Consider the following 27,278-nt stretch of genomic DNA (forward strand, 5'->3'; position numbering starts at 1 on the left):
TGCGCGGCCCCGAGCGGTGCGCGAGGAGCGGCGGCGCTGAGGGGCGGCCGGGCGGGCCGGGCGCGACGCCACCATGAGCGGCACCCTGGCCAAGATCGCGGAGATTGAGGCGGAGGTACCGCACCGCCGCCCGCCGCCTCCCGCGGGACGGGCCGGGCACGGAGCGCCGAACGGGGCGGACGCGGGGCTCGGGCCAGGGAGGGAGACGGCCGCTGGGCAGTGCCGTGGAGGGGTGGCGGGGCCCGGTCCCCAGGCGTCGCGCAGGGGCCGAGGGCGGCAGAGCCCTCCCGGTGTGAGCCCTCGGTCCTGTGCCTTTGCAGATGGCCCGGACGCAGAAGAACAAGGCCACCGCCCACCACCTGGGGCTGCTGAAGGCCCGTCTGGCCAAGCTGCGCCGGGAGCTCATCACCCCCAAGGGCGGCGGCGGCGGCGGCCCCGGGGAAGGTGCGTTGTCTGTGCAGGAGCTGTCGAGGTGTGACGGAAGTCGATCTACCCACAAATCCTGTCAGATTATCTGCTAAACAGTCATAGAATCACAGAAGGGTTTGGGTTGGAAGGGACCTTAAAGAACATTTCGTTCTACTCCCCGTCATGGCGGGGACACCTTCCACTAGATCAGGAGCCCTATTTAACCTGGCCTTGCACACTTGCAGGGATGGGGCAGCCACAGCTTCTCCGGGCAACCTGCTCCGTCCTTGCTTTCTCTTGTCCTACCCGGTACGGGACTCTAACCATGATTTGTGGCCCTTCCTAGGGCTGTGGACTGGAGCACTTCCTGAAGTGTATATGAAAGTGCTTTTGTATTTTGGCTCGTACAATCTTTGCAGAAATCTTAAGGGTTTTACATGAAGCAGCAGCCTTTTACCTTTGCAGCAGCCACCTGTTTTTATGTATAAAGGTGTGTATTTCCTAAGCTGCAGTGCTTGAAGGGAATGCTCCACTTACACTGAACTCAAAGACCACTGTGAAGTTTTGCAGCCAAGATTTTATTAGGCAGGTATATGTCATGGACTGTTACAAAGTGGTGCAAGGCAATAAAGATTGTGAACAATGTGTTTCCCACCCTCATCCTTCTTTTAGGAAAGCTTGCTTGGCTTTTGCTCAGGCAATATTAAAAATAATAGTGTGTCTGCTGTCCAGAACATTAGAAGATAGAAAATGTCAATCATTAGACAAATTTTTCTACTCCTTATTTGCAGGTTTTGATGTTGCAAAGACAGGTGATGCCCGCATTGGGTTTGTGGGTTTTCCATCAGTGGGGAAATCCACTCTTCTGAGTAATCTTGCTGGTGTGTACTCTGAAGTGGCAGCCTATGAATTCACTACACTGACTACTGTGCCTGGAGTCATTAGGTACAAAGGAGCAAAGATCCAGGTGAGATCTTGTCTGTGAGGGTAGGATGGGCTATACAGATGCTGTGCTGTTAGGGTTGAATGGTCTGGCCTGACATTAGCAGGTTAGAAATGATGTGTAAAAGTGCTTGAGAATACCTTGGAAATGTTTCCATGAGGTATGGATTTTTCCCTGCTTTTTACTTTACTCTGGGAAGAAGTTCCAGTGGTAGTTCTAACTTTTCCCTATGAGATAATCTGTTCCACTGGACCAGTAGGGCACATGGAGTAATACAAGATATAACAATTGGATGGGAAACAGTCTTGTCATACTCTGTTCAGATTTGCAGTAGAGTCAGCTGGTTTAGAAGGGTAAAAGTAGGATTGATTTAATGAAGAATACTTTTCTCATGTGATACTTTCCTTCCTGTGAACAAACAGCTGCTTGATCTGCCAGGAATTATTGAAGGGGCCAAAGATGGTAAAGGCAGAGGACGACAGGTCATTGCAGGTGAGTATGTTAGAGCTGGAGACAGCAGCCTATCACTGGTTCCTTTAACACAGTACAGGAGAATGAAGGGTTCACTCACTGTTCTGATGTCTTTAAAATGCTGGATTGTTTACTGGACTTGAGCTGTCTGCTGAGAAGCAGTAGCTGCTTTCATATTGTTGTTTTCAGTTCTGGCTTTGTGTACTTGCTGGGTTTGTGCTCTGCATTGACACTTCAGTGAAAGCACATTGCCAGTTTTGCAGGCAGATGTGATCCCATCCTAAACAAGGCTGCTGGTTTTATTTCCTCACCCAGTTAATTGTCCTCAGTCTGGTGTCTGAATGGAGACAGGAAGATTTTTTCCAGCCTCTGTCATTCTTACAGCATGTAAAGATCTATCACTGATACTTGGTCAACACAATAAACTTCAGTCCTACACTGGTATTTAAAAATAACCAATATGCTGGCCTTCAGGGGTCTTGTAGTGTCTTCAGTCCACCGAGCCACACTGTGGTTGTTTTGTCTCAGGTTGTGTGAGCACGCTTTTTGAGAGGTGACTTTCTTTTTCTGATTCTTAGTTGCTCGAACCTGTAATCTCATTCTGATTGTTCTGGATGTGCTGAAACCCCTTGGCCACAAGAAAATCATTGAGAATGAACTGGAGGGATTTGGAATTCGTCTGAATAGTAAGCCCCCCAATATTGGCTTTAAAAAAAAGGATAAAGGAGGCATTAACCTTACAGCCACAGTAAGTTGGAAGTTTTCTTTAACCAAAATTAAAAACCAAATTGCTTGAAGAAAAAGGCATTTGTAGTTGATGATATGTATGGGACCATGCTGTGCTGACTTCTTTAGGAGCTGAACTCTGTACAGTGCTGCAGTCAGTTACTTTCCTTAGAGGCCATCCACACCTCTCCTGAAGCCTGACCACTTCCCTGCCTTCAAAACAGAGCCTCGGTTGCTTTCCACACATTACAAGTTTGATATCCAAAGGAGAGTGTGCAAAAACTGCCTCTTATCTGGTGGTTACAATGTTCTTCCCGTGAGGATTGCTCAGTTTCAGGCCTTGCAACCCATTTACCTGAATCTTTAAAAGCATAGGAATAGCCAGAGATACAAAAGGCAGAACTCTGCACTCTAAGTACCTAAAGTGTAGTTGTGTGGGCTCTGAACTAGAAGATACTTGGGCTTGTGTTGCATCTGGTCCCAAACTGAAAGGAAGCACTGCTTCTGAAACGTTGGATTGCAGCTCTCAGTGGGGCATTAATATAAATGCAGCTGGTAGGATTTAGGTCTGTTTTTCCCTCTCCTCAGGCCAGCTATGGTGAAATCAGAGTCATGTCCAGTAACTTAAAATGCAGCTATTCTTTCTAGTAATGTATATGCAGTGGTTGCTAGGTGACAGCCCTGTTAATTGTAATACTTGATTTGGCTGTTAGCTCTGCCATTCCTTAACACTGTGTCTGTCTCTGTTCAGTGTCCTCAGAGTGAGCTGGATACTGAGACAGTGAAGAGCATCTTAGCAGAGTATAAAATCCACAATGCTGATGTCACTCTGCGCAGCGACGCCACTGCTGATGACCTGATTGACGTTGTGGAAGGAAACAGGTACTGTTGGCTCCCTGCAGTCTGTATTACAAAGAAAAGAATTTTCTTTTGGGTTTGCTTCCCACAGAAGCTGAGGCAGTAATGTGGCATCAACATAGAGATAAGCTTTTTAAAATTTTTTTTTTTTTGCAGTGAAGGTAGCAGCGTGCTGCTGTCAGGTTGCTCTAACAATTTCTCTTTGCAGGGTTTACATCCCATGCATTTATGTCCTAAATAAAATTGACCAAATTTCCATTGAAGAACTAGATATCATTTACAAAGTACCCCACTGTGTGCCGATATCTGCTCATCATCGCTGGAACTTTGATGATCTGCTGGAGAAAATCTGGGACTACTTGAAACTAGTCCGAATGTAAGTCAAAATTGCTGCTTTCTGTGGAGTTACGTGCATGGCTGAGACTGAAAAGGTCTCAGGAATGGATGAGGAATATTTTACATTGCTTTTCTACCAACTGGTGTTTGCTTTGTAACCCAGAATTTGTGCTCGTCTTAGCTGTTTTGTGATAGCCACAAGTGCTGTTTTGAATTTGTAGAGGAATTAAAGGAGAACCTTGTGAAACCAAGACCAAAACATATCTTTAAAAAACTCCTGAAAACATGGAACTCTAGACAAACTTCGTGGTAACACTGTGATTCCAGATGTAATAATCTTTTCAGTTTGTCATGGATGCAGCTCTCTGGACAGAATTTAGTTCTTCATCTAGAATTTCAGATATTTTTAGCACAAGTTATTCCAGGTTTACCTCATAATTCTTAGGCATTTTTGGATTAACTTATGAATGAATTTACTAATACTCATAATACAGTAATTGTTGTCTTTTAAATTTATATCTATCATCTTGTAATAATATAGAATATATTGTGAAAAGGCATTTCACAATCCCTTGTATCTGTGGTCTAGGTATCTATGCTATAGACTTCATCAGGTGCCTTTTCTAATATATGTTGAGGTTTTCAAAAAAAAAAAAGGCAAGTTGGAACCATAATATTAAAGATGTTCTTTTCCAACAACTCTTGCCATTTGGCTTTTTTTAAAGCACCTTCATAAAGCTCACAAGTGAGAAACCTTTGCAGTTACAAGGGAGAACCCACTGCAGCCACTGGCTGTGCAGATGCATTTTCAGCTTAGGTCCACCAAATGTTTTGCAGTGACAGTGCAAATCACTGATGAAACATCATGATGGGTTTGAAAAAGAAAGTTTTGGTATTGACTGATGGTTCCATCTGTGTTACAGCTACACAAAACCTAAAGGGCAGCTCCCAGACTACACCTCTCCTGTGGTACTACCTTACTGCAAGACCACAGTGGAGGATTTTTGCATGAAGATCCACAAAAATCTCATAAAAGACTTTAAATAGTAAGTATTATTGTAAAAGAATATATAGAATAGAAAATAACTTGCCTTCAGAGATTTCATCCTCTTCTAAACTAGAAGGGAATAGCAGGACTTTTTTTTAATGTTAAAATGAATAAATCTACCTATGATATTCAAACTTAATACTTCAGTTGCCGTATTTGATGTTCTCATACTCTTTCCTACATAAATGTCCTCTGTGGAGACAAATTTATTTTGCTATTTAAAAGTAGCACTGGACAGCATTGCAAGCCATTGTCCCATGCACTTGAGTACTCAGGACAACTTCAGGCTTTGTTTTGAGCTGCTTCTAACCCTGGTTAGAAGCAACCACTCAGCCAGGTACTTGTAGAGAATAAAAATAGCTCTGAAGCATTGCTTTCTGTATTAGCTGTGTGACAGAAATAGCTGCTATTCTGCTTGCATGTCATACTTCTAAGCCTTTTTAATTTGATTTTTCTTCTTTCAGTGCACTGGTCTGGGGTTCATCGGTTAAACACAACCCTCAAAAAGTTGGTAAAGACCATACTCTTGAAGATGAGGACGTTATTCAGATTGTGAAGAAATAAAGTTATTCTTACATGGTTTGTTGCTGTGCCTGAAATTTTGTCATTAATTGTAATTAACACCCACCCCCAGTTTTGATTTAGAAATGGGTCTTTTATTATAGTACCTTGCTGCATGGTAAAAGTGATGTTTCTGGCCAACTTACACTGCAGGGGCTTGTTCCAGCAGAACTTGCAGATGAAAAACTCTGGTTAAATGACTTTCACAAGGACAAAATCTTACAAGAAGCTTTGATTGCAGGGATAAGGTTCTGCTGCATGTCTTTCCAAATTAGAAGAAAGTTCACACATCAGGAATTACTTTGTTCTAAGAACAAAACATAAAAAGCAGAGGCTAGAGAATCATATCTTATGAAACAATGCTAGAGGACAGAGTTCCAGCTGCCTTTATCTCAAAGTGTTCCTGTTGGAATACATCAAGGCTATTAATAGTCCTGCAGTTGTGGAAAAGCTGGTCAGCTCTGCTCAGGAGCAGTTGCTTTTTCAGTTGTTTAGACTAGAAGAAGTGAGCTAGCTGCTTGTGTCTGTATCACTGAAAGCTTCTAAGTTTTCTTAAAAGAATTTCCTGCCTCGATAAAGAAGTAAGGTGCTCAAGAGAAGCACATTGCTCTTACAGTGGTTCTCTTGCTTAGTAGAGATAAATAAAGAAGCTTTTAGCTCATATCAAGCGTGCTTATCAAATGCATCAGCCTCTAGCATTTGCTCTCCTACAAAAAGGAAGTAGGGGTGTTTATTTAGACGCATAAAAAACACTCCCCCTCATGTTGTTATACATTCAAGAAGACAAAGTGATTAGAGACACCCACTCAAGCACTAAATCCTTGGACCAGTGTTTGCTATTCAGCCTGGTAAAGAAACATCCAAGCCTTGGTTCTACTCCAAGCATTTCCGCCTGTACTTTTTCCTCAATCCCTGTGGAGTGAGGGGAACTGCTACAGGGGTGTTTGGTTTATGTGCCTGAGTGCAAGGGGCAGAAGATGAAGCTCTTGCTCAGATTGAGTTTCACTGATGTTTCCTCACATTCACACTTTGTTTAGAGCTGGTAAGTTTTCCAACTTCTAATACACTGAGCCTCATTCCTCACACTTAGCTGTGACATTTAAATGCAGCAATTCCATCCTGGGTCATCAGTGAGGCCAGTCACTCTTACCAAAGCAGACTGATCCTCCCCACCCCTGGACTAGTTGAAGTTTTCTGCATCTCAACTCAAACCCAGGTTCCATCTTACACACAAGAACAGTGCTAAGAATTAATCAATATTATGACATAATTTAGTACAAGAGCAATTGATACAGAGAGCTGGTAGAATCAACTTTATTTACAGAATGTTACTGGGAAAGTGTCAAGTTAAAAAAGTATGAAAACAATCTTACAAGGACAAGCTGGTGATTGCATGTTTTACAGGGATTGTTTTTGGAACAACCACTAGAAGTATGGGTGACCTCCAACAGCTTCCACGTTGGAGATTGCAGCTTGCTATTTCCATACAACACTGTCTCTGCTGGACTGAAACAAACCCACCACAGCACACTGGCAAGAGTTATAAAATACAGACAAGTGATTTTTTTTTTTTCCTGCTGCTGGTTTTGCTTTCAGTGAGACCTAAGAAAGAGCAAGTCTGTGGGAGTTCTGGTTTTACTTTCACCTCTTAAAAGAGCACAATGGCCTAAGCTAGGTAGGACATGACAGCAGTACTAGACTCAACACAAGTGAGGGAGTGAAGTGAGGAACCATGCACAAGAATGGAAGAGAACATTTAACTGTTCAGGGAAGTGAAACAGGCTTAAAAGGAACATAGTATTTTAAAACCAAATATACACAGTAAGATCACAAAACTACCCCATCCTCCCCCTTTCAAGCCACAGAACAAGACTCCAAAGGCAAGTTTCACAGTAATGGCATCACCAGATGCAAACTAGATTGAGGACAGTTCTCGGGACTCCCTTCTATGAACAGCACTGAAGGCAGTACAGAATATCCACAGCTATGACTGAGGAGTTGAAGGGTGAGGATTCCAAGGCTCCATTTTGATGACCTTTAGTAACTGGCTTGAAAGATTAAAACAAGGAAAATACTGCAGCTAAATAAGGACCAGCAGCAGCCCTCTTGAAAGAGCAACAACCAGTAGGTACCTACAGACTGAAGATCTGGCTTTATCATGACTGCACCAGGTCCCATCCTCAAGGCTTTTGAAGACTAAACAATTCTCTCATTTGGTGGCAAGAGTCACAGGGAATCAGACCTTTGTTACATAGACAGCAAGATGTGGGCTTTTACTTTGACACTTTAGCTACACTGAGTGCACAGTACGTGACAGAAAAATGTGAGAGGGAGACCTAGAGGAGATGAGCAGCAAGAAAAGGCAAAGCAACTTCATCCTGTTCACTCACACTTAGGATATGCAACTTTAATCTTAAAGAAAGTCCCACACGTACAATGGAGAAAGGTCCAAACCATAGGCACAACTAAAGCTCAACTGTTATCAGCTACTCTTATGTACAGCTGTATAGATTCAAAAAGGCTATTCTAGGTGTGTATGTACAAAAGATTGTTTATACAGAAGTCTGTACAGAAGGGTCTATACATGTAGTTTTCTGCAGAAGGAATCCATAGCTGCTACCTCTACACTAGAGAATATCAGCACTTCATTCACATATCTTACAAAAACAAACAAAAAAAATAGACACTTCCAGGATTAAACTGGCTTTGTCGTGCATCTAAATTTCTTCAGGCTTCACTATCCAAGCCATAATGGATTCTTTAGTCTTGATGCAGACATGAGACCAGGACAGGTGCCATGTGCTTTAGTCTCTCAAAAGGAAATTCTGCACAGGAGTGCTAAAAATAAAAGCCCCAAAAAACCAAACAGAGGTGAAGTCCTGACTATGGACATTCCCATCCAGTCTAAAGAATCTCAAGTGTTCCACCCAGTGGTCACTGTTCACTGCCGGAATTCCAGTTCATCTACACTGATGACTTTGGATGGCATGGATGGAAGAGGCTGCTGCAAGACATCTGAACCAAACCATTTTGCAAGGCCAATGGGAGAGCCACTTCTCTGGCTGGGGCGATGGTCAAGCTGTGTGTGCCCATGAGATAATCCAGTCCGAGGCAGCACATTTTGAGGGGTTGTTTGTGCACCAGCAGGTGATCCCTGTGCTCCAGAGCCTGTGAAATGTAAAGCTATTAGAGGTGGAGTAACACCCAGCACAGATTTGCCCTCGAGCTATCACCTGATAAGGCATGTGAGCCGAATGTGGCTTTTATTCATTCTATGAGCCCCAGGAAGTCCAGGTACCAGGTGCTTATTTTCATTAGTACTCCCATAAATGGCCTGACACTGCCAGTTCCGGACACGGACGGGTTTGAAGGGAAGACCAGGATCAAATAGCATTTCCCTGGAGAAGGTGGGTAGCCTGTGGCCCAAGAAGGCTGAAAGCCTGCACACATGCTGCAAGAGTCAGATCTGTCAGTAGCAACACATGTTCTGAAACCAAACATTTCACTTGGACTTTGTTCTGGCATAACAGCTTGCACTGGCCCAAACCACTTGAGACTCACACAAGGTTAGTGATCATGAATAACTAAATTTGAAGTAGCTTCCTGCTACTACAGTGCACTCAACACCCCGGAAAGCAGCCTTCTAGAAGTCACACTCCTGCTGTCTTTCTAGCCTACCTGATCGTTGTAGCTGCTGTTGCATCATGGCGAGCTGCAAAGGTGTCCCCGAGCGTGGATTTAAGATGTGATGGCTTGCTGTTGGTAATGGATAAAAAGGCTGGCCAAGGATGGGAGCAGATATTCCCTGCAAGTGAGACAGGTCCACTCCAGGAGGAAGCATACCTGTTGAACACGAGCAAGAAAACTTCTTACCTGATAAGCAAAAGGAACTTAATGCAAAGCAAAACATACGTATTTAGAAGGGCTGGAATTTACTGTCTGATTTTAAAGCTAAGTTCTGATATAAGACTACCAGTAGTATCAGTTTGTGCTGCTCCTAACATAGTCTCAAAGAGAACATGGAAAAACAGGAAAAAAACATATGGATTACCTGCTTGCAGCAGAGGAAGATGTTGCGGATGGACCCCCTGTGCCATCATTCTCTGGACCAATCCTGGGTGCAGTTGATGAGCAGGTCGTACAAGTGGTACATGGGGAACAAGGGGTACTTGATGAACAGGACGAAGAAAAGGGCCTCCTGGTACTGGGGAGGCCATTGTAGGAGTCTTCCTACCAGCTGATTTGGGCCTGTAGTCTTGCTCTTTGGTGCAACGATTTGCTTGGGTAAGAGGTGTGGAACATGCAGAGCGCTGCAGTGCAGGTAGTTTGGTACCTAAGGTGGGCAAAGTTCCTTGATCTGCATTCTCCACAGAACTAGACAGTAGGTTATCTGTAGCTAGAATCGAATACAGCTATTACAGTCCACAGCTAGAGATTGCACCTAATGAAAATTAAAGCTTAATGATTGGATTTGATAGGTTCCAGAACTAGCTGAACTGTAGTCATATATATTTAATAGTAAGCATCTTTTTTCTGGATGCTTATGGCCAAATTATTTCAAAGAGAGTTAAGAGAAGGAATATGTTCCACAAAAATCCCTGTACAGGAAATTTAAGTTACTTTAGAATCAGCAGTAACTCCACTTTTAATTCTTATTTTTCCTTCTTAGGAATATTGAACTGGCAGCATGGATGAGTCAGTGCCAAATGTGATAGGAGGTACAAGAGATCCTCCCTAGGTTTTTCAGTTTAGCTGTGTTTGGTGGTTAACAGCAGCCTTCTACATCTGACATCTGCTTAGCAAGATTTGGAACACTAAAGCACCTCCAGAAGCTACTCCCACAGACCATCCAGATGAGTTAGACAAGGCCTGAAATACTCTGGCATCAACTACTACAGTGGAGGTATTTCAGCTGGACTGCTACCACAAACTGCAAGCTGCCTCTACAGCTACCAGCGCTGAAGCACAATGCCATGGCCATTGGCCATGCCAGTCTGACTGGGTCAGGCAACTGGTGTTGAGCGTTTCCTTTTAACAGCCTCTTACATCAGTTTGGGTGACAAAATGCTTCCCTGATCTGCTATACTTAAGAGCTTAATTGGACTCAGCTTTGACTGTTCAGTTGTCTCAAGAGAACTAAGTTTTCAATTACTGGTGTAGAGAGCTGTGGAAGTATTATTGCCACTGTGCTTGTTCATCAAGAAAAGTTGCAAACAATTATGGTCCAGCCCTCTTAGTGTTGCTCAGAAATTGATAGGAAATAGAGATTAAGCCCCAGCACTACTGGAAGAGCATCCCCTCCATAGCTCTGGCCCCTCTTCCCATAGGCTCCCTCACTTCCTCCTCATCTCCACAGATCAGGAATGTCTAAAGGTAGCCTGGGTGTATTGTGTGCTGAGACAATCTGAGTCTATTCCAAATCCCTTTTGTCGGTGGTATTTTAAAGCCATTACAATACCTTCATTTGGTCTCTGATTTTCATCTTTAACATCACTGATTTTCATTTTCCCAGAAACTGGATCCTCTTTGCTTTTCTCTTTGCTCTCATACATCTTGCGAATCACCGAGGTAGGTGTGAAGGAAGGAGACAGCTGCAGAGAACACAGTAAGAAGCAGTGCTTCACCCAGTGCTCATTATCCAGGCCACAATATCTCAGCTGTAGGAGGACACCAATTCTAGCACATCCTTTCCATTTAAAGCTCTTATTTTGAATCAGCTGCTGTGTGCCCATGATTTTACTTCACCTCATTTAATAGCTTTATTCTATAATTTAAGCATTTCCCTTTAGCTTTTTTGCAAGTCCAATATCAAAATCTGCAGCTGTTCTCAGTTAAATGTACCTTAACATGCTTGAAACAAAATAGCTGAGCTGTAGTGTAAGTTACAGCTATTTCCTCTTGGCTGTTGGTTCAGAAGAGCAACTCCATAGGAATTCCTATAGAGCTGCTTCATCTGCATTAACTCAGGGCTGATGTTCTGCAGAGAACTATTGCCTCATTTGGGTATTCCCCGATTCAGAGTTCCATAGCACCTGTGGAAGTTACTCATTTGGAATATAAACCTGTATTACTTGTTTCATTTGGCAGATGATGGTCTGTGTCAGTCCTGAGCTGCAAGTACTTGACTGACTAATTGGAAAATTTAGATCAAAACTGCATTCTACACAATACTGAAGGCAGAGATTTTGGCTTTGAGATTTTACTCATTTTCAAAGTGATCCTGAAGCGCCTAGGCATTATTTTAACCCACAGACACTTAGGTCAAACACTTCATACCCGAACACCAGTGTTCTCTAAAGCATCTCGTGGCTTTCAGCACTTGTCTTCTTAAAATTTAAAGACCAAAATATGATGGCTTGAGTTTTCATAATCACCTTCATTTGGTTTCAGAACACGAGGTCAAGGTAACACTAATGGTATTTCTTCAGTTTTAGGTAAGACAGTGGTCAGAAAAGGACCTTTTCCAAGGTGAAGAGATTCAGTTAAGCATGAAGGAAAACCTATTCCTGTATCACACAGCCACAGATAAAACATGAATGTGATTAACTCAATGGCCTCCCCTTCTCCCATCGATTACCACTGCTGTAATCTGGTAACTGCAGACACTTTGACAGCTCTCCCTACAACCACTGAACATCAGGTACTGACCATGCTTGTAATGGATGCTGCAGGGGCTGGAGAAGATGCATTCCCTCTGTGTCCTGGTGCAGGGGATTTAGTCATTCGCTGCTGCCTGTGAAAGGACAAGGAGTCAGAACAAGCTCTGCTCTTGGCACAGAATCAAAGGCAGCACTGCCAAGACCCAATGCAATCCTGAGTGATTAGTGCTAATATCTACTGAAAGACAATACTCACATTAAAAAATCAGTTAACAGCATACCCCTTACATTTTGCAGTCAGGTGCTCACCTGTTTCTGTAGCCATCTCTGCTTTTGTCCATTTGTGGTTTACCAAAGCCATGCTGATAGAAATTTGCTGCATGTATGGCCAAGTCATGTGGGAGTGCCAGTCCCTCTAAGGCAGCTTGCTGGATCTCCAGGGGACTCATCTGAGGTAGAGTTGGATAAAAACCACACAAGTCAAAGCCTGTATTTGGCTGGGTTTTTTTTAAGATTCTGAAGATTGACAGCTATAGCTACTAATGCCTTCACCAACATCTGCCCATCAACAGTCTCTGTTTTATTTACAGGCAATAGAAGTTTAAAAAAAATTTTGTACTTCAGGTACTCTAAGATGGGCCAAATTGCAATGAGGTTTTGAGACTGTATTAAATTAGACTTTGCATCCTCACACTCAGAGTAAACTTAACAAAGCACAAACGTCTGGGTGCAACAGCTAAGAGTTCCCACAAGTTAGCTCTAGACCACAGAAGACAAAGACATGCAAATATATTAAACAAAAAGCAGGTCATCTAACCTGTGCAGCAACTGGGCTCATGGGCTTCCTTACACCTGGAAATGGATCACCAAGCAATTGCTGAGAACCTTGTCCAAAACCTAAAGAACATAAAACTGTTGTATTTAAAGGTATTAACAGTTTCTTTCAATACATAGAATACATATCCCAAAGTAAAATAATGCTACATGAATTAAGGATTCATTGTGAAGACTCTCAGCTCACCCCTTAAATCTACATAGAGCTACATCTCTTCCTTGTCACAGAGCTGGGAGAGCTACAAAAGAGGGCTCCTGGTAGTGTTTTGTAGTACAAATGGCCAAGTAGTCCTTGGGAGTTATTCTTACGCAATAGCTGAGCACATTATTCCTCACCAGAACTCACTGTGAGGTCTGTGTGATGAATTTAACATTAGAGACAGTAAGTGAAAGGGCACTTAGCACTCAAAAGGCAGACACTGCCCTAGTTGTGCACCAAGTGCCAGAGAGATTTTATAGTTCTGTAAAGCAGTCTTTAAAAAACCTCAAGTAATAAGAACCCACTTTGCAACCAGTCTCACCAATGGGTGAAGAGATTCTGTGGCGCAGGTAATCTGCAGAAGCAGCTCGTGTTGGGAACACAGGTGGGATGGGGGGAGAGGGGGCTCTCTGTGTCAGCAGAGAGGCTGCAGGCTCCAAACCACCTATCAGGCCACTTAAGACATTCGATGAAGCAGGTCTGGTAATGGGTGGACCAAGAAGTTCCTAAGAATAATTAAAGAAAGAACATTCAAAATGTGGCAAATTTACACAAACTAGCTCATTTTACTACACTACAGACTGCCCTATTTATAGCAACTTAGAGACAAGGGGACTTGTGCAACCAGATACACCAATCCTGGTTTGCTCAGAATTAGGCACTCAGCAAGCTTTTCATTTTCAAGCCATAATTACAGGAAATAACGTGACAAGATAAATTTTTAGGTAAACTGATCCAGTCCCTAGCACTTTATAGTATCTTGTCTGACTACTGATCCCATAATTGCCTTAAATGCCTTATTTTCAAATAATTTTTGTTTTCCCATTGGGGATATGCTTTAAAGTACTTTCCTCCCCCCAGTAATAATACCTGCAGAATATTCTTTGACAGAGGCTGGCCTGACATCTCTGGAGGTGACATTAAGTGGCTTTCAAGGCTCTGCTAAGAAAATGAAAACACTGTAAATTAGACATAAATACAACCAAGCTCAAGAAGAGACTATCTACATTCACTTCAGTGACAGAAATAATTTCATCTGTTGTGTTAGAACAGTAATTTATGCAACAGCCAAAGAAAATTTCAGTAAAATTAAGGGCTGAACTGGCTCACAGACTTCCCCTGAGAAAAATGCCCTGTGCTAGATTGCATACAGGTATTTCACTGTGCCTCATTCAAGTTTGGGTCAAATATATGATTTATGTAACTGTGTAAAGTGGAGATGGAATATTGAGCCATTGGTTAACTGAAAATATATAACAAAACTAAAAAGTGTTTGTATGTTAAAGAAATTATTCAATATATTCTTCTGAGCATCAAAATTGCATGTTAATGTAAAGAGATACCCAAAAGCTAAAGTATTGATTTAAGTCTGAGATCAATCTGCAAATTCTTCACAGGGGAGATTTACATTCTTCACTCTCTTTTAGTGAAGTGGGATGAGTCTAAAAGTCCTTGGGCATAGTTTGGCAGGAAAACCACATGCTTTAGACCTACTCGGTTGTTAGAAGTATCTTCTGGTGCCAGAAGTATTTACTGACAACTTCTGGGTCAAGCATACTGCTTAGGCAGTTAGTGACAGGATGAAATTTCATCCTACAATCCCTTGCAGTCTAAACCTTGCTATCATCTGTTGTTTAATATTAATCTTCCAGCTAACAAGTATTCACTTCAGTTTCATCTTAGTACAAGCGCTGTTAAAAGTCAAGTGCAAAATAATAGATTATTCACTGACATACCTCTACTAAACAAAGGTCACTAAAAACATCTGGGCTTCAGGTAAGGGTTGGCTGTTAACCCCTGTAAACACAGGTCACCAGAGGCACTGGCTGCACTTACATTGACTTTGGGCTGTGAAGGCAGAGTCCCGCTTGCCTTCATGCTGCTGACGAGTTTGTTAAAGGCAGTCATATCCCCATCCTTCTTCATCTGTCTGGAGCCACTGACATTCAGGGCTTCTTCCATTTGCTCAGCCATAAAGGGAGTGGCAATTTTCCCCTCCTGATCCACTTTCAGACCTTTTAGCCCAGCTTCAACTTCCTCCACTGAAAGTACAACTCCTGAATGTGCTGAGAAATACAGGAGAAATACTGGTAAGCCACACTTCTGTTCTCAAGTGAGCTAGGAGTTGAATAGAAGTTGTTTGAAAGCTAGGAACAGCCAAAAACTTATTTTTTGATACTGATACTAGCTGTCAAACCATGACTGATCTGGGTTTAGACTGACATTTAATATATCCAAATTCAGAGAACTGACATGCACAACTACTGCCATGTAAGATTCCACAAGAACGTGTTTAGGCTTCAGCTACTAAATTCTCACTCTCGTTCATTTTTCCTGCAAGAAATGTTACTACATTTTACAGCTTTGCTGGCATTTAACAGAGAATATTCGAGTGACAATTGAGTTGGTTTCTTTTCTCAATTAGGAAAGTTGCATTTATCTTATACTCCAGAAGACCAGATGGTTTACAGCCACAGTGCAAGCCATGTCAAATTTCTGAAGCTATCATAAGCAGAAAGAATACATACCTGGAAAATCTAGATACTTTAGAGACTCAGTTACACACTTAAGCTCAGTGTGTATAAAGTTTGAAGTAGATTTTTTGCTCAGAAATTAAAGCCCCTTATAGAAAGATTTCACTGGCATAACCAGCACAAGGTACAGTGCTCTTAGCAGTATTTTTTCTGTATATGCATATATACACACATATATAAACACCTACTACTAGTGCCTGACATCAAGGTTAAACATGCTTTATGGACCAGCTAACACACATGACAAGGCATGACACCTTAAAAGAAAAGGAAGAAGAGATAGAAGCATGCCATGGGTTGCAGATGTTGGCCCAAAGAAATAAGGTTTACTGGAAATTTGGGCAAGGGGGTGGAGAAAAGAAACAATGATGCAGACATGCAGCATAGAACATGAGTAAATATGATGCTGGTGGAGAGGAATTGACCTGAAAACTCCACAACACTTAAAGAGCTGTACAGCATTTTGTGGGAATGCAGAGCCCCACATCAGGTACTTTTGAGTGAATGGAAGCTTCCCCACAGATTTTTTTTTTCCTTCATCCTTGGTTTGTGAGGATCAGAGTTGAAAAAGTTTTTAGTAGGAAAGTCAGACTAAGCAGAACAGAAATAGAACTACAAGTCTTTTTAAAGTGAAATTAAGGAAGTTCTCCACGTTAGCCAACACTCCCTACTCCCAGACTGGATGCTTAAGAATATTTGCAGTGCTTAGATGCTTTCCTTCCTAGCTGCTTCACACTAATCAGAGGGGCATCACTTTTTCTTCAGTCCAGTTTATGTGGCAATACATGCTGTTTGCCAAAGAGAAACCAGTTTGGAATTAGAACTCAAGAGTTCACATGCATTGTACACTCCATGCATGCTATGGGCCCAGACATGCAAATCCCTAAGATGGAGGCACCCTTGGAAAAAAAAATCCCATTCTCAAGCCACTGTGCAACTTCTTAGATACTGACACTTAATGGATCAATGTGATCCATTACAGACACTGTCAAGGACGACTGACACTGTCAGTTTTTGGTAAAGCCAGAGTTTAAATGCCAGTTTCAGAGCTGACATTACCAGTCACCAGTATGAAAAAACTGCAAATGCCATACACAAAGCTGGAAACTCAGATCAAGACTTGCATCATCTTATAATTGTTTCTGGCCACTAAAGCAGTCTGATAAAGGGATGTCATCCTGTGATTAGGATGAAAAGAGTCAGTGATGATATTGACACAATTGAGAGCTGCTGAATACTGAGTTTTCAGTACTGTAAGTAAATCTATAACACTGCCTACTCCAGGATTTGGGCAGTTGGTTTCCAGAATACCAAGCCTCTTGCTGGGAGATACTGCATCACAAGAACTTGACAATAGCTGAAGAGGCACTTACTGCTCTCTCTAAGCTTTTCCTTGTTGGCTGAAAGACTTGAGAGAAGAGGTTTTAAGTCCACTTTGGCTTTCTGTAGCATTTCTAGGATGTCCACTTTGTTTTCAGAGTGGTCTTCCAATGGAATGGGAGCAAAGTAGTTTCCAGAGTTCTGGCCAGGGGAGAGAATGGCTTGCTCTAGACCTGAAACAGCAAAACCAGGAGCACTGCGACATCAGTTTACCAACCCAATGGCTCAAGATGAACATACACTGGCAACCAACTTCAGCATGTCACTGCAAAGTTATGCCTCACACCCCTTGCCCAAGATCAGCTGGAAAGTCATCAGGAAGCACTGACAAGAACATTTATTAAAAAAGAACTTACAGCTGCTTACTCTAAAAGCTTCCAAAAGAATGCCAGGTCTTAAACTGTGGGTGAATTCACTGTCCTAAAGCCTTATCTGCCATCTACTTATTGAATGAGTAAGAAAGAATGTGGAAGGAGGCTACCTGACCCTGCATTGTCCTGCAGCCTTACCTGCTAGCCTCTCCAGTTCCTCATGAGGGGTAGATCTCAAGCTGCTTGACCGACTTCCAGAACGACTGGGATTAGAAAACCACCTGCTGAACCTGCTGGCAGACATTGAACCTTCCCCCAGCACATCTTCTATCATCTAAGGGAGGGAAAAAAAAAAATCTCAACATAAGCAAGATCAGCAATATCTGAGAAGCTTTACTGTGCAAACAAGATTCTTCTGCTACAGACAACTAGATGCTGTTCCCAGAGTTTCAAAGCTTCGATGTGCTTTTTTCCTGCAGACAGTTAACATAACCCAGCATACACCTCTAACTGATACCAAATATTTACTCACAGTAAAACTGTAACTGAAAAAGCACAGTCAGAGCACCCAAAGACCATTAACTACACCATTTTAAAGTGGAAGTGTCAAAAGAATCCCAAGTATTTAAAAAACAGTGCATTGTAAAAATGTAACTCAAACTAAAGCTTCTCCTATCCTGCAAGACAGTACCCAGTTAAAGCCTGGCTCAATAGGCACAGATGCAGTTTCAGGCAGCATGCTTTCTTTTAAACAAAAGGAAGAGAAGCTTCTTCCTCTCAGAGAAACTGTTTTTTTCTTAAACAAGGAGCACTCAACACTATTTACAACAGAGAAAAAAATAGTATTGCTCCATTTGGTTTTGATTGTTTGACTCTAACATATTAGAAGAATTAAGACAAGAAATGTACAAACCTATGGTAACACTTGTCACAGACATATCACCAGTACAAAGAAACTCCCTCTTATGACAAATTATAACATCTGCCCATCTGTTTCATCAGCAGGACTTTTCACTTGGGAAATCCCTGCTTTTAAAAGGAGTCACTACCTTGCACATATGCTGAAAGCAGATTATCAAGTCTAAAGAAACCATTGACAACTTCAATAGGGAGAATGAACTCTCCTCCATTTATTTGTCAAATCACTGGCACCATATGATGACTCTTTTCTAATGCAAGCAGCTTGGCCACATTAAAGATTAAAGATTAGGTCAGAAGTCCATTTTTTTTTTTAACCTCAACATTTCTAAACCATGTCAGGTCTGTTTGTTTGCAGTCAGAACACAATTTTTGACTTCTGACTGAATTGGTAGGCTGTGTTTATCCAACATAGGAGTAATAATTCTAAAAAAATTAATTAACCTCTTAAAGGTTTAAGTAATAAAGATTCAAACCCTTTCAGACATATCTTTTCAGGCACTAGTGTCTCCAGGCTCACTGCCTGCCACGAAGTCTGCACAGATCTGTTTGCTGCATTTCCCAGACTTGGATAGAAAAGGTTGTCTTCAGTTAGATTAAATTTGTAGAGTGAATCTTCTCTGAACATATCTTTAATAATTCCAAAGAAGATCCATTCAGAACATCAATTTTGAGCCTTCAAGGAATGACCAAAAGAAGGGAAAAATAGTCAAGTTAGTCTGCCTCAAACACTTTGGAGATGGAGCCAGTCCCAGGGATAACACCTTGGCAGAAACATCCCAACACTCCAAAGCTAAATCTCTGCAAAGTCATCTTAAACTTACACACTTCATAAAGGAACTTCCACAGTGCAAGAAGTTTTAGCTTTCACAAAATGTAGCCGCAGCAAAAATGCTTCTCACAAATATACCCAGTCTTAAAACCCAGAAAACTCACTGAAGCCAGGCCAGGAACGCTTTTATCCAAGTTAAAGAACTCATTGAAGTCAAACTCTCCTGGAGCTGGTTCTTGTAAAACAGCTTCTCTAGGAACTTCTTGATCTGCTGGAGTTTCATTGGCAAGGACAGCTTGCACTTCATCCTCTTCTGCCACTCCACCATTGCATTCTATGCCTGAAAAAGAAAACCAAGCAACTGCTGAATCACTGAACTTGACTATTTCCTGTAGGAACAGTGCCTGACAGCCAATGCACTTGCCCAGGGATTACAAGCACAGGCCCAAAGGAACCCAGCCCCCAGCTGATACCTCATCAGTTACACTCCACTGGTTCCTGCAAGAGAAAACAGCACCCACTACAACTCCTAGCACACAGCTTCTAGTCTGGTAAGACTATCTAGCTCAAAAAAAAAAAAAAAAATTGCCATTGAACTGTGCACAAACAACTGCATCCTGATCAGCCTGGGCTGTTACACCACACCAAGCACATACATCTGTTGCAGAAAGTCAACAGCTGCTGCTGTTTTTCCATCAAGAATCCTTTGGCAGCTCCTGCCTTCCAGACATGGGTTCTTAATAGTCAACATATGACAAATACTGCTTCTCCTCCTTCACCAGGAGCAAGGCACTTCTCACTTTAAAGACTTCTCAGCAAGCTTGCACAGGGCACTGCAATAAAGTTGTGACAAAGTTGGCTACAAGCTCCTGTGCTTGGAACTGCACTACAATCCAGTTATGTTGTCCACCTGCAGAATTTCTAGTATTAAAAAGTCATCTCTCCCACCATACTGCAACTTTTTTTATTTTTGTAATCATCCAATTACAAATTCAAGTTTCCGAATTCAGTTTAAAGCTGTGTTACTGGAAGATGTAATCCCAGATCAGTGTTCCTAATGTTAGTATTACCATAAGAAAAAAATATTTCAAGTACCTCAGAGCATTAGTTTAATTTAAATGGAGCCTTCAGCACCCAGCAGGATATAGACATGAACAAGACCTTTAGAATAACCTATCAACTTCTGATATCATTCAACATCCACACAAGTTTTTTTTTTTTTCCAGCCTCTCAATCTGGAAAAAAAATGTAATTGATCTTTTAGATTACTAATACCATTATCAGTTTTACATATTGTGCTTCAGGATGACCAAAAGCTATGCAAGCTTAAGATAAAGGTTTTCATTTACACTTGTCTGGATCTGTAACAGTCACCTCCACACCCAGCAATCTGCCCCATGAGCAGAAGAGCAGAGCTTTCGTGAGGTTTGCCCTTACTCACCTTCTTTCAGCGAGGCTGTGCGTCGCCTCGTACGTTTTCTTCCTTTGTGATCTTCCTCCAGAATTTTATCATCAAAGCCTGTGAGCTCAATGGTTTCAGACTGACTTGTAGGCCCAGCAGAGAACCACTCAGGTTCCTCTTCAGTGTAGGAATCATTTCTTCTTCGCTCCCCAAAGACACGTTTGCTGTCACCAAATTCCCTCTGAAGGGGGATATTAAAAATATTAGCCTTAATAAAATACTGCTTCCTAAGATTCTTCCCCGACTTCCACTTTCACCAGTTCTGGATATTTAAAGTATGTATACAACCTCCCTGTATGTTCTGTAAGCTTTCACATTTAAGCTTCACAGCTGAATTTCTGCTTCATTACACCAAAAGCTATTGATCTGCAAGTGCTTCCATAAAATCAGTTTTGCAGGCTGTGAGTTATCAGTTCCTTTTTTTTTTAGTTTAAAAAAAAAGGTATTAAAAAAGCCTGAAAGCATGGAAAGCTCCCATTTGCTGAGGTTAAAGACAATGCTTGCTGACAACTGCCAGGTCAAGAACTACAAATGAACTAGTAGACTTTTGAACCTCTTGCTAGTAAAAGTCAGCCACAGGCAGGGTTCGGCTGATAAACAGCATTACATACATCCCTGTGAGCTCTCTGAAGGAATGTAAGTTTTGAAACACTAAGTGCTCATCCTTCACACCCTAAGAATAAAGGGTGTGTTTGCACAGAACACTCAGCTGCTGTATGCAGCTCACCTGCCCCTGGTGCTTTTAGTGCCCAGGTGTCCAAACTCCCCGGTTTAATATGCAGTCAGGAAAAGAAGGAACAAACCCTGAAGCGTTTATCTTTGTAGTCCCTGTCACGATCCCGGTCCCTTGCATCCCTGGAGTCACCACCCCGATGGTCTTTGTCGAAGTTCCTCGAGGAGATGATCCTGCCACTGCCAATCCTGCGGCCGCCGATCACGCGGACACCGTCACTGTCCTTTTCCAGGGGGCTCCCTGCCCGACGGGAGCTGACGGATGCAGTTACATGACAGCCACCCCCAAAGCTTCGCCTCTGGGGACTCAGGACTACATCCAAGTCATCTTCTTTCACTCGCTCTCTTGGATCTGCAAGTCAAAGACCACACAAAGAGCACTACACTTAATCTATTAGTAAAGACAAGTGACTTGTCTGTATAGCAGCCTTCTGTTCCATAGCCTTGCTGCTATCCCAGTGCTTCTAAAGGAAAATGCTCATGATTTATTTCTGTGAAGCTGATCTAGCTGAGACCACAGGAAATGCAAACAAAATTTACAGCTGGGCATTGAGGAACTACTGTGGTCTCCTAGAAGTACCTGCTTTCCCAATATAGATCTTCTAAGAGCTCAGCCTCAAGCTGCAGGGAAATTGTCCCACTTGTACTTGACACATGCATTCACTAATACATGACAAGAATAGGAGGATATAACTAACTGTTGCACAGGTTTTTTCTTCAGTAATAATTACCAGAAAACCCACTACAGTCTAGTTGGAACAACCAAGACTTCTTTGACAATTATCCTGTGCAGTCAAACAATTTTCAGAGACTTTGTTTGGTCTCCTTTGTGTTATCCGAACAGAAAGGTTTTGCCAACAGCCCAGGTTCAGTTTTGAGCAATGTGCTGTAGAACACACTCACCAACTATCCTGCGCATAAGAGAAGTCCGATCTGAATCCAAATCTTTTTTAAAGCTTTCCACTGGTGAAGTTCTTCCTGAAGTTGGATATAAAGATGCATGCCACTTCTCTGGATCCCAGACACCATCACTAGGAAAATAAAATTGCAGGATTGTTTGCTACCTAGTAGTCTAATAAATACTTCATAATGCTGCTGCTGGAAACCTAGAGTTCACTGGTTAGCGACCTGTACAAGTGAATTATGCTTCATACCCTACTTTTAAATCTGCTGTACTATGGTTTATTACTTCACACATAGTATTTGGATCTCTTCTGTAACAGCAAGGAAGTATAATACCCAGTATCAGATTTTAAAAGACTAGTTATTGGTGAAGCTTGCCTGGTACACTGAAAAACAGTTCAAGTGCATCATATGGTGCTGCTCTTAAGCATTTGGGTAATTTTACCTCAATCTCACACTTGTACAATAAATTCATTTGAATAGTAAAGAAACTGCTGCTTAAACTTACAAACACCAGCCAAGAACGCTCACCTCCATTTTTAGTGAGGTGCAGTGATAACATGGGAGAATAATCCACTAAGCAAGGCAGCTTGTTACAGCCTGACCCAGTCTGTGCTACACACGTCCTTGGTACATTTTCCTGCAAGTCTGTAAAGACTTGTGTTGTGTGAAGTTATGAGATCCAGCAGAAAATAATCTCTGTTCAAAGACCAAAATCCTTGGCCAGAGCATTGAGCCTTTCCTAGTAGATTAGTACTTCTGAAAACTGGACTCTGTAGCAGTCTGAACTTTGTAGCATGTATACCTCCCATCAGCATAAAAGCACTTCTTAGCTAAGTGTTTTTTACAATTAAAGTTTTATTTTGAAATAAATGTATATAGCCTTTATATAAGCAAGAAAATACCTGTCATATTTTTCAGAAAGACAAGAAGGTCTTTTCTTAGAGTAGGGACGTTCTTTAATATCCAGCAATTCCTCCTAGAAAAAAAAAAATTAAAATCAAGACATGAGTTTCAATTCACACTGAGATAAGACTTAAGTGACTCAAACCATCTATTCCAGACTGCCTGTTCAATTTAGTGTTTTAATTTGACAGCCCAGGTTTCCCAGTATGTTGTTTCCTATCCTGTGAAATACAGCACTGAAAGTTTATATTTCAGTTGTTCTACCAGTGGCCACTGACCAAACACTTATTTGAAGCACTAAGCCTTACTAGGCCAGGTTCAGTTTCTCATGAACACTCCAAGGCTGCTCACATCATAAATGTTTATGTATTCACTTCCCTGGACAGTTCAGCTTAAAAGCAACACAGGCATAATGGACACCAGAGCTGGCGAGTTCTCAAGAAGGAATCAAAATTCCTGTGGTTAATGCTATATAAAGTTCAGCAGGTAAAAAAGCATTAGCACAATTTCAGTCACTGGTGTAGATCTGGGAATTCTAGACAAGCTTGCCATTTCTGACCATCACCAACTCCAAGATATTAAGATATGTGTTATACAATTAGCCATTCCACCCAACATCAAATCAATGCTGAATGATATCTTATTGTCCCACTTTCTACCAGCTTTACCTTAGCTTACCACTGCACACCCTGAGCAGTCAGTCACTTTACTGACAACCAGTGCAGTCTCACTGCAGTTTGCTACATTCAGAAAGCATTACTAATGGTGTGACCACCAGTGCTTTAAATCAGCATTAACTCTGCTGCAGTTAAGATGCACATTTCTAGTTACACTTACTCATTCTCCCAAGATCCCCTTTCTTCAACCTGCCTCACTCCCAACTGCACTGAATTGATTCAGAACTGTGCAGGGATCAGTGGGCAGCTGGAAGGATAAAGAAATCCTAACAGCAGACACCATACATCAGCCAAACTGAAAGAAATCTCTTCACCCTTTGCCCCCAAAAATACAACATCCTTCAGAACTTTTATATAATTTTTCCTACATGATTAAAATCAGTTCATTAACTATGTGAGTTTGACACTTGCTCTAGATGGCAATTTGGTAGCTGGACAAAACCTTAACATCACCCTGTATTAGACCTCAGCAAAAAGAGTGCCATTAAAGGGAGCCTGGCCTCCCTGCCCACGGCTTCCCAAAATAAATCTCAATCTGTGAGGAACATCAGTGCTGTAATACTATCAGAGCCTGATGCAGATACTACAAGCATTAACAGCCCTGTCCATCACCAGATTGGGAATGGATTGTTTTGCTGGCCACGAGAGGGAGTCCACAGGCTCTCATTCACATCCTATCACAATTCTTCCACCCAAGTGAGGAAAATTTGAATTGTTTCTTGCCTTTCACTCATTAGCTGTGCACCCTTGGGGGAACAGCTTCCCAAGAACTAGAAAAGACACAGCTTAAGCTGTAGAGCGCTCCTGTAAGAGAGGAGATAAATGCTGGCACTTCCACATGTGGAGCTTTATGTTTAATTCACATACATTCTAAGCAGGCTGGGGGGGAAGTGTGCTTAGCTGTTATCATACAGTTTTAAGCAAACAGCTTAGAAGTACTCAGAGAATGAGCCAGACGTTTTCCTAGTGGTAGTAAGTGAATATAAACCATTAAAGGAAATCACCCCCCTTTCCAAATCAGCAGCACATACCCCAAAACAGTGTTCCCTCAATCCCTAATTAGGAAATTAGGAAAGTAGGAAACTGGAACACATGAAAATGCCCTAAAATGTTCATTACCTCACCACCTTAAAATACTTGAGATGTAACAGGTAGAGAAACTACATGATGCAAAGTATTTTAACACAGACTGATTGCTGGTATTTCTTGATTTAGGCTCCTTGGAAACCAACTGATAAACAAGACTAGGCACCTTCTGGCACTAGTTCTGCAACTTTATCCTGGTCAGAAAATATAGGTAGTGAATTAACAAAGCTGAAGCTACAAAGGCATTGCTTTCAGTAAACAGCCACCACCAGCATGGGCTGAACAGTGCCTTAAAAAGCAGAGCAGAAATTTAAGCTGAATTCAGTTACTACACAAGAGGACTTAGGCAAGACTGAAAGAGAATAGAGGCCGCTTTTTCAGCGGGGGAGCTTTAAAAACAGCTCCTCTCTTTCACTTACCAGTTAACTGACTAACTAGGTCTGAATAACAGTACACTTTGCATCCTCAAAAGTTAAGGGCACATCTTTTCTAGGAAATTAGAGAGATTTAAAAAGGTTTGCCAATTCTGAAGTACGTGGTTTATTGTTGATGTCTACTTAAAATAAGCCAGAGCTCTACTATCTCAACAGAACAGAGCCACAATGATAATTTTTTTTCTTTAAAAAACAACCTACTAAAAAGCCCACAGCTCCGAATTCCTCAAGAAAGATAACACAATCAGCAACAGTAAACTATCTCACCCTGTTCCATACTTCAAGCCATTTGCTGCAAAGTATCTTAACAGCTTTTCACAAAGCAATGACCACCTGTTCCCACAGCTTGTAGCCATGGGAAAAATCACCCACCATTTCAGGCTCTTCCCAAAGGCATTTTTCAGCAGTGGTACCAAAACCAGATTTGAATCCTAAACCCTACAGCATATCAAACTCACTTAGTACTAGAACAATCTTTCTTTATTTGCAAGTTATTTGGCTCTTCTTCTTCCACTCATACATATATTTAGGCATCACAGTTAAACAAAAGCACCTGTGTTAACGTTTGAACACTAAGCTTTGATTAGAGTCACAACTGTTTAAGCTTCCAGCAATCAAATATGACCAACTCTAAGGTTACAAAAGGCACCCAGTAAACATATGAGAGGTCCTGGTAAGATCTAGTGTGCTACCTTCCTATGAAATGGCATCTACTGCAAGGAAACATTTTTGGTCAACGTCTCAAAAGAACACTGCTGAAAACAGAACTACGAAGTGCTTGAGAAAGCTGGTAGAACAACATACTTCAGTCTCTACAATAATCCCTCAGCACATGCTGTGGGGTGCTCAGATATTAAGATAAGGTGGTGGGAATCAAAAGCATATCGAGGACAAGATTGCACAACTGCATCGCATTTAACAAGCTGCTCATTTGATACCACCCTGCAAATCCTAATTTTCAGCTTTCACCTCACTGTTTCCCTCTCACAGGAGCCTCCACCTCCCACTCGACTCCTGGGACCGAGACTTCCACACACAACTCAGAGACGAAAGGAGAGTGAGCTGACCTTTGTGTAACGATGTGGGTATTTAGTTGTAATTCTGTTCAGCTCCAGGAAAGCATCGCCATTTTCAGTTTCTGTTGCACCTCCTCTTTTATCCATGGTTACTTCAAAGCCTTTGACCGCGGAGCTAATTAAAACAAAACCAACCCGTCAGATTTCAAGACGTACTTTTCTAGAGGGTGCATTTTCTTTCCAGCCTAAGTCAGTTTAGCACTTAGGCACAGGAAAGTAGAGCCGCGCTCCGCAGCAGCGCCTGTCCCCTCCCAACCCTGCCCCTTCCCCCAGCCCCGGCCAGGCGGCTCCGCTGAAGGGTCCGAGCCGCTCCGGCAGCGCGGCCGGCCCTACCCCGCGCTCCAGCGGCTTCGGCACAAGGAATATCGGTCTGCGGGCACGGCCGGGGCGCGTGGCCGCCGGGACCCGCACCCCCGCACACCCCGCGGGGCCCTGAGGGGTCGGGCGCCGCTCGCCCCACGGCGCGGGGGCAGCGCGGCCCAGGCGCCGTCCCGAGGCGCCGGAGCCGCGGGGGGGGAACGGCGGCAGTGGGGCAGGTGACTCAGCGGATCCGCGCCCGCCCGCACTCACCGGCGGGTGTCCCGCGCCGCTCCGCTCCGCTCAAGGCCTCACCGCCGCCCGCGGCGTTTCCTGCTCCGGCCGCCGGCCCCACTTCTCCCCCGCCCGCCCCCACTGAGGGGCCGCACGCGCCCCGGGCCGGCGCCGCCGCCGCCACCCCCCCCAGCCCCGGCCGCCCCGCGCAGCCCCGCGCGCCGCCGCCGCTCCCGCTCCGCCCGGCGCCGCCTCCGCTCAGCCGCCGTAGCCGGGGCCTCGCGCCGCCCGCTCCGCACCCATTTAACGCCCCGCGCGCAGGCGCGTGGGGCGCGCGCGCCGGGGGCTCCCCCGCCTGCCGCCTGCCCGCGAATGGGCGGCGGGAGGCGCTGACGGCGGCCGGGCCGCGCTCCCGCCCTGTGTCCCCGCCGCCGGCCGCCCGCGGAGCCGGCGTCTCACCCTGCGAACGGTGCGGTGGGTGAGGAGAGGCGCGGGGCTCGGCGAGGGCCTGCAGGCAGTCTGGGCGGGCAGCCCTGCGGGGGAGGCGGCCGCCGGCGGGACGCGGTGCGCGCC

At 43.2% G+C, this 27,278-nt stretch overlaps 2 protein-coding genes across 9 annotated transcripts; one reads left to right on the top strand and one right to left on the bottom strand.

Annotated features, from left to right (window-relative positions):
• DRG1 (developmentally regulated GTP binding protein 1) lies at positions 1-5,372 on the top strand. The gene is made up of 9 exons (XM_053993693.1): positions 1-115; positions 321-444; positions 1,200-1,375; positions 1,774-1,843; positions 2,401-2,570; positions 3,300-3,430; positions 3,615-3,782; positions 4,666-4,788; positions 5,255-5,372. The coding sequence occupies exons 1-9, from the start codon at positions 74-76 to the stop codon at positions 5,352-5,354; spliced, it is 1,104 nt and encodes a 367-aa protein (XP_053849668.1). The 5' UTR covers positions 1-73; the 3' UTR covers positions 5,355-5,372.
• EIF4ENIF1 (eukaryotic translation initiation factor 4E nuclear import factor 1) lies at positions 3,418-26,855 on the bottom strand. Of its 8 annotated transcripts, XR_008439829.1 has the most exons (20): positions 26,745-26,854; positions 26,166-26,289; positions 22,901-22,974; positions 21,996-22,123; positions 21,164-21,444; positions 20,340-20,541; positions 19,063-19,238; positions 17,407-17,542; positions 16,891-17,070; positions 14,820-15,049; positions 13,854-13,925; positions 13,306-13,489; positions 12,768-12,847; positions 12,260-12,399; positions 12,000-12,084; positions 10,810-10,942; positions 9,403-9,747; positions 9,030-9,194; positions 5,498-5,658; positions 3,418-3,451 (listed from the first exon to the last, which is right to left on the bottom strand). XR_008439829.1 is itself a non-coding variant. In XM_053993690.1 (19 exons), exons 2-19 carry the CDS (start codon positions 26,259-26,261, stop codon positions 5,642-5,644), a joined length of 2,724 nt encoding a protein of 907 aa, XP_053849665.1. In that variant the 5' UTR covers positions 26,262-26,289; positions 26,745-26,854; the 3' UTR covers positions 5,453-5,641. The 8 variants fall into 8 exon arrangements, 7 of the variants coding, with proteins under 7 accessions (XP_053849665.1, XP_053849662.1, XP_053849666.1 ...); XM_053993690.1 differs by lacking the exon at positions 3,418-3,451 and having other exon boundaries at positions 5,453-5,658; XM_053993687.1 differs by lacking the exons at positions 3,418-3,451; positions 5,498-5,658 and adding an exon at positions 6,650-8,519 and having other exon boundaries at positions 13,854-13,922; positions 26,745-26,855.
• Positions 26,856-27,278: the final 423 nt, after the last annotated feature.

The sequence above is a fragment of the Vidua macroura genome, chromosome 18 (genome assembly GCF_024509145.1).
Source record: "Vidua macroura isolate BioBank_ID:100142 chromosome 18, ASM2450914v1, whole genome shotgun sequence".
Lineage (NCBI taxonomy): Eukaryota > Metazoa > Chordata > Aves > Passeriformes > Viduidae > Vidua > Vidua macroura.

Coding starts and splice junctions, on each gene's coding strand:
- DRG1 (XM_053993693.1), top strand. CDS start 74: ATGAGCGGCACCCTGGCCAAGATCGCGGAGATTGAGGCGGAG. Junction 1,376..1,773: donor ACAAAGGAGCAAAGATCCAG/GTGAGATCTTGT, acceptor GTGAACAAACAG/CTGCTTGATCTGCCAGGAAT. Junction 4,789..5,254: donor CTCATAAAAGACTTTAAATA/GTAAGTATTATT, acceptor TTCTTCTTTCAG/TGCACTGGTCTGGGGTTCAT.
- EIF4ENIF1 (XM_053993686.1), bottom strand. CDS start 26,261: ATGGATAAAAGAGGAGGTGCAACAGAAACTGAAAATGGCGATGCTTTC. Junction 13,926..14,819: donor CTTCACAGCCCAAAGTCAAT/GTAAGTGCAGCC, acceptor TCATTTTCTTAG/CAGAGCCTTGAAAGCCACTT. Junction 9,748..10,809: donor AAATCAGAGACCAAATGAAG/GTATTGTAATGG, acceptor ATTCGATTCTAG/CTACAGATAACCTACTGTCT.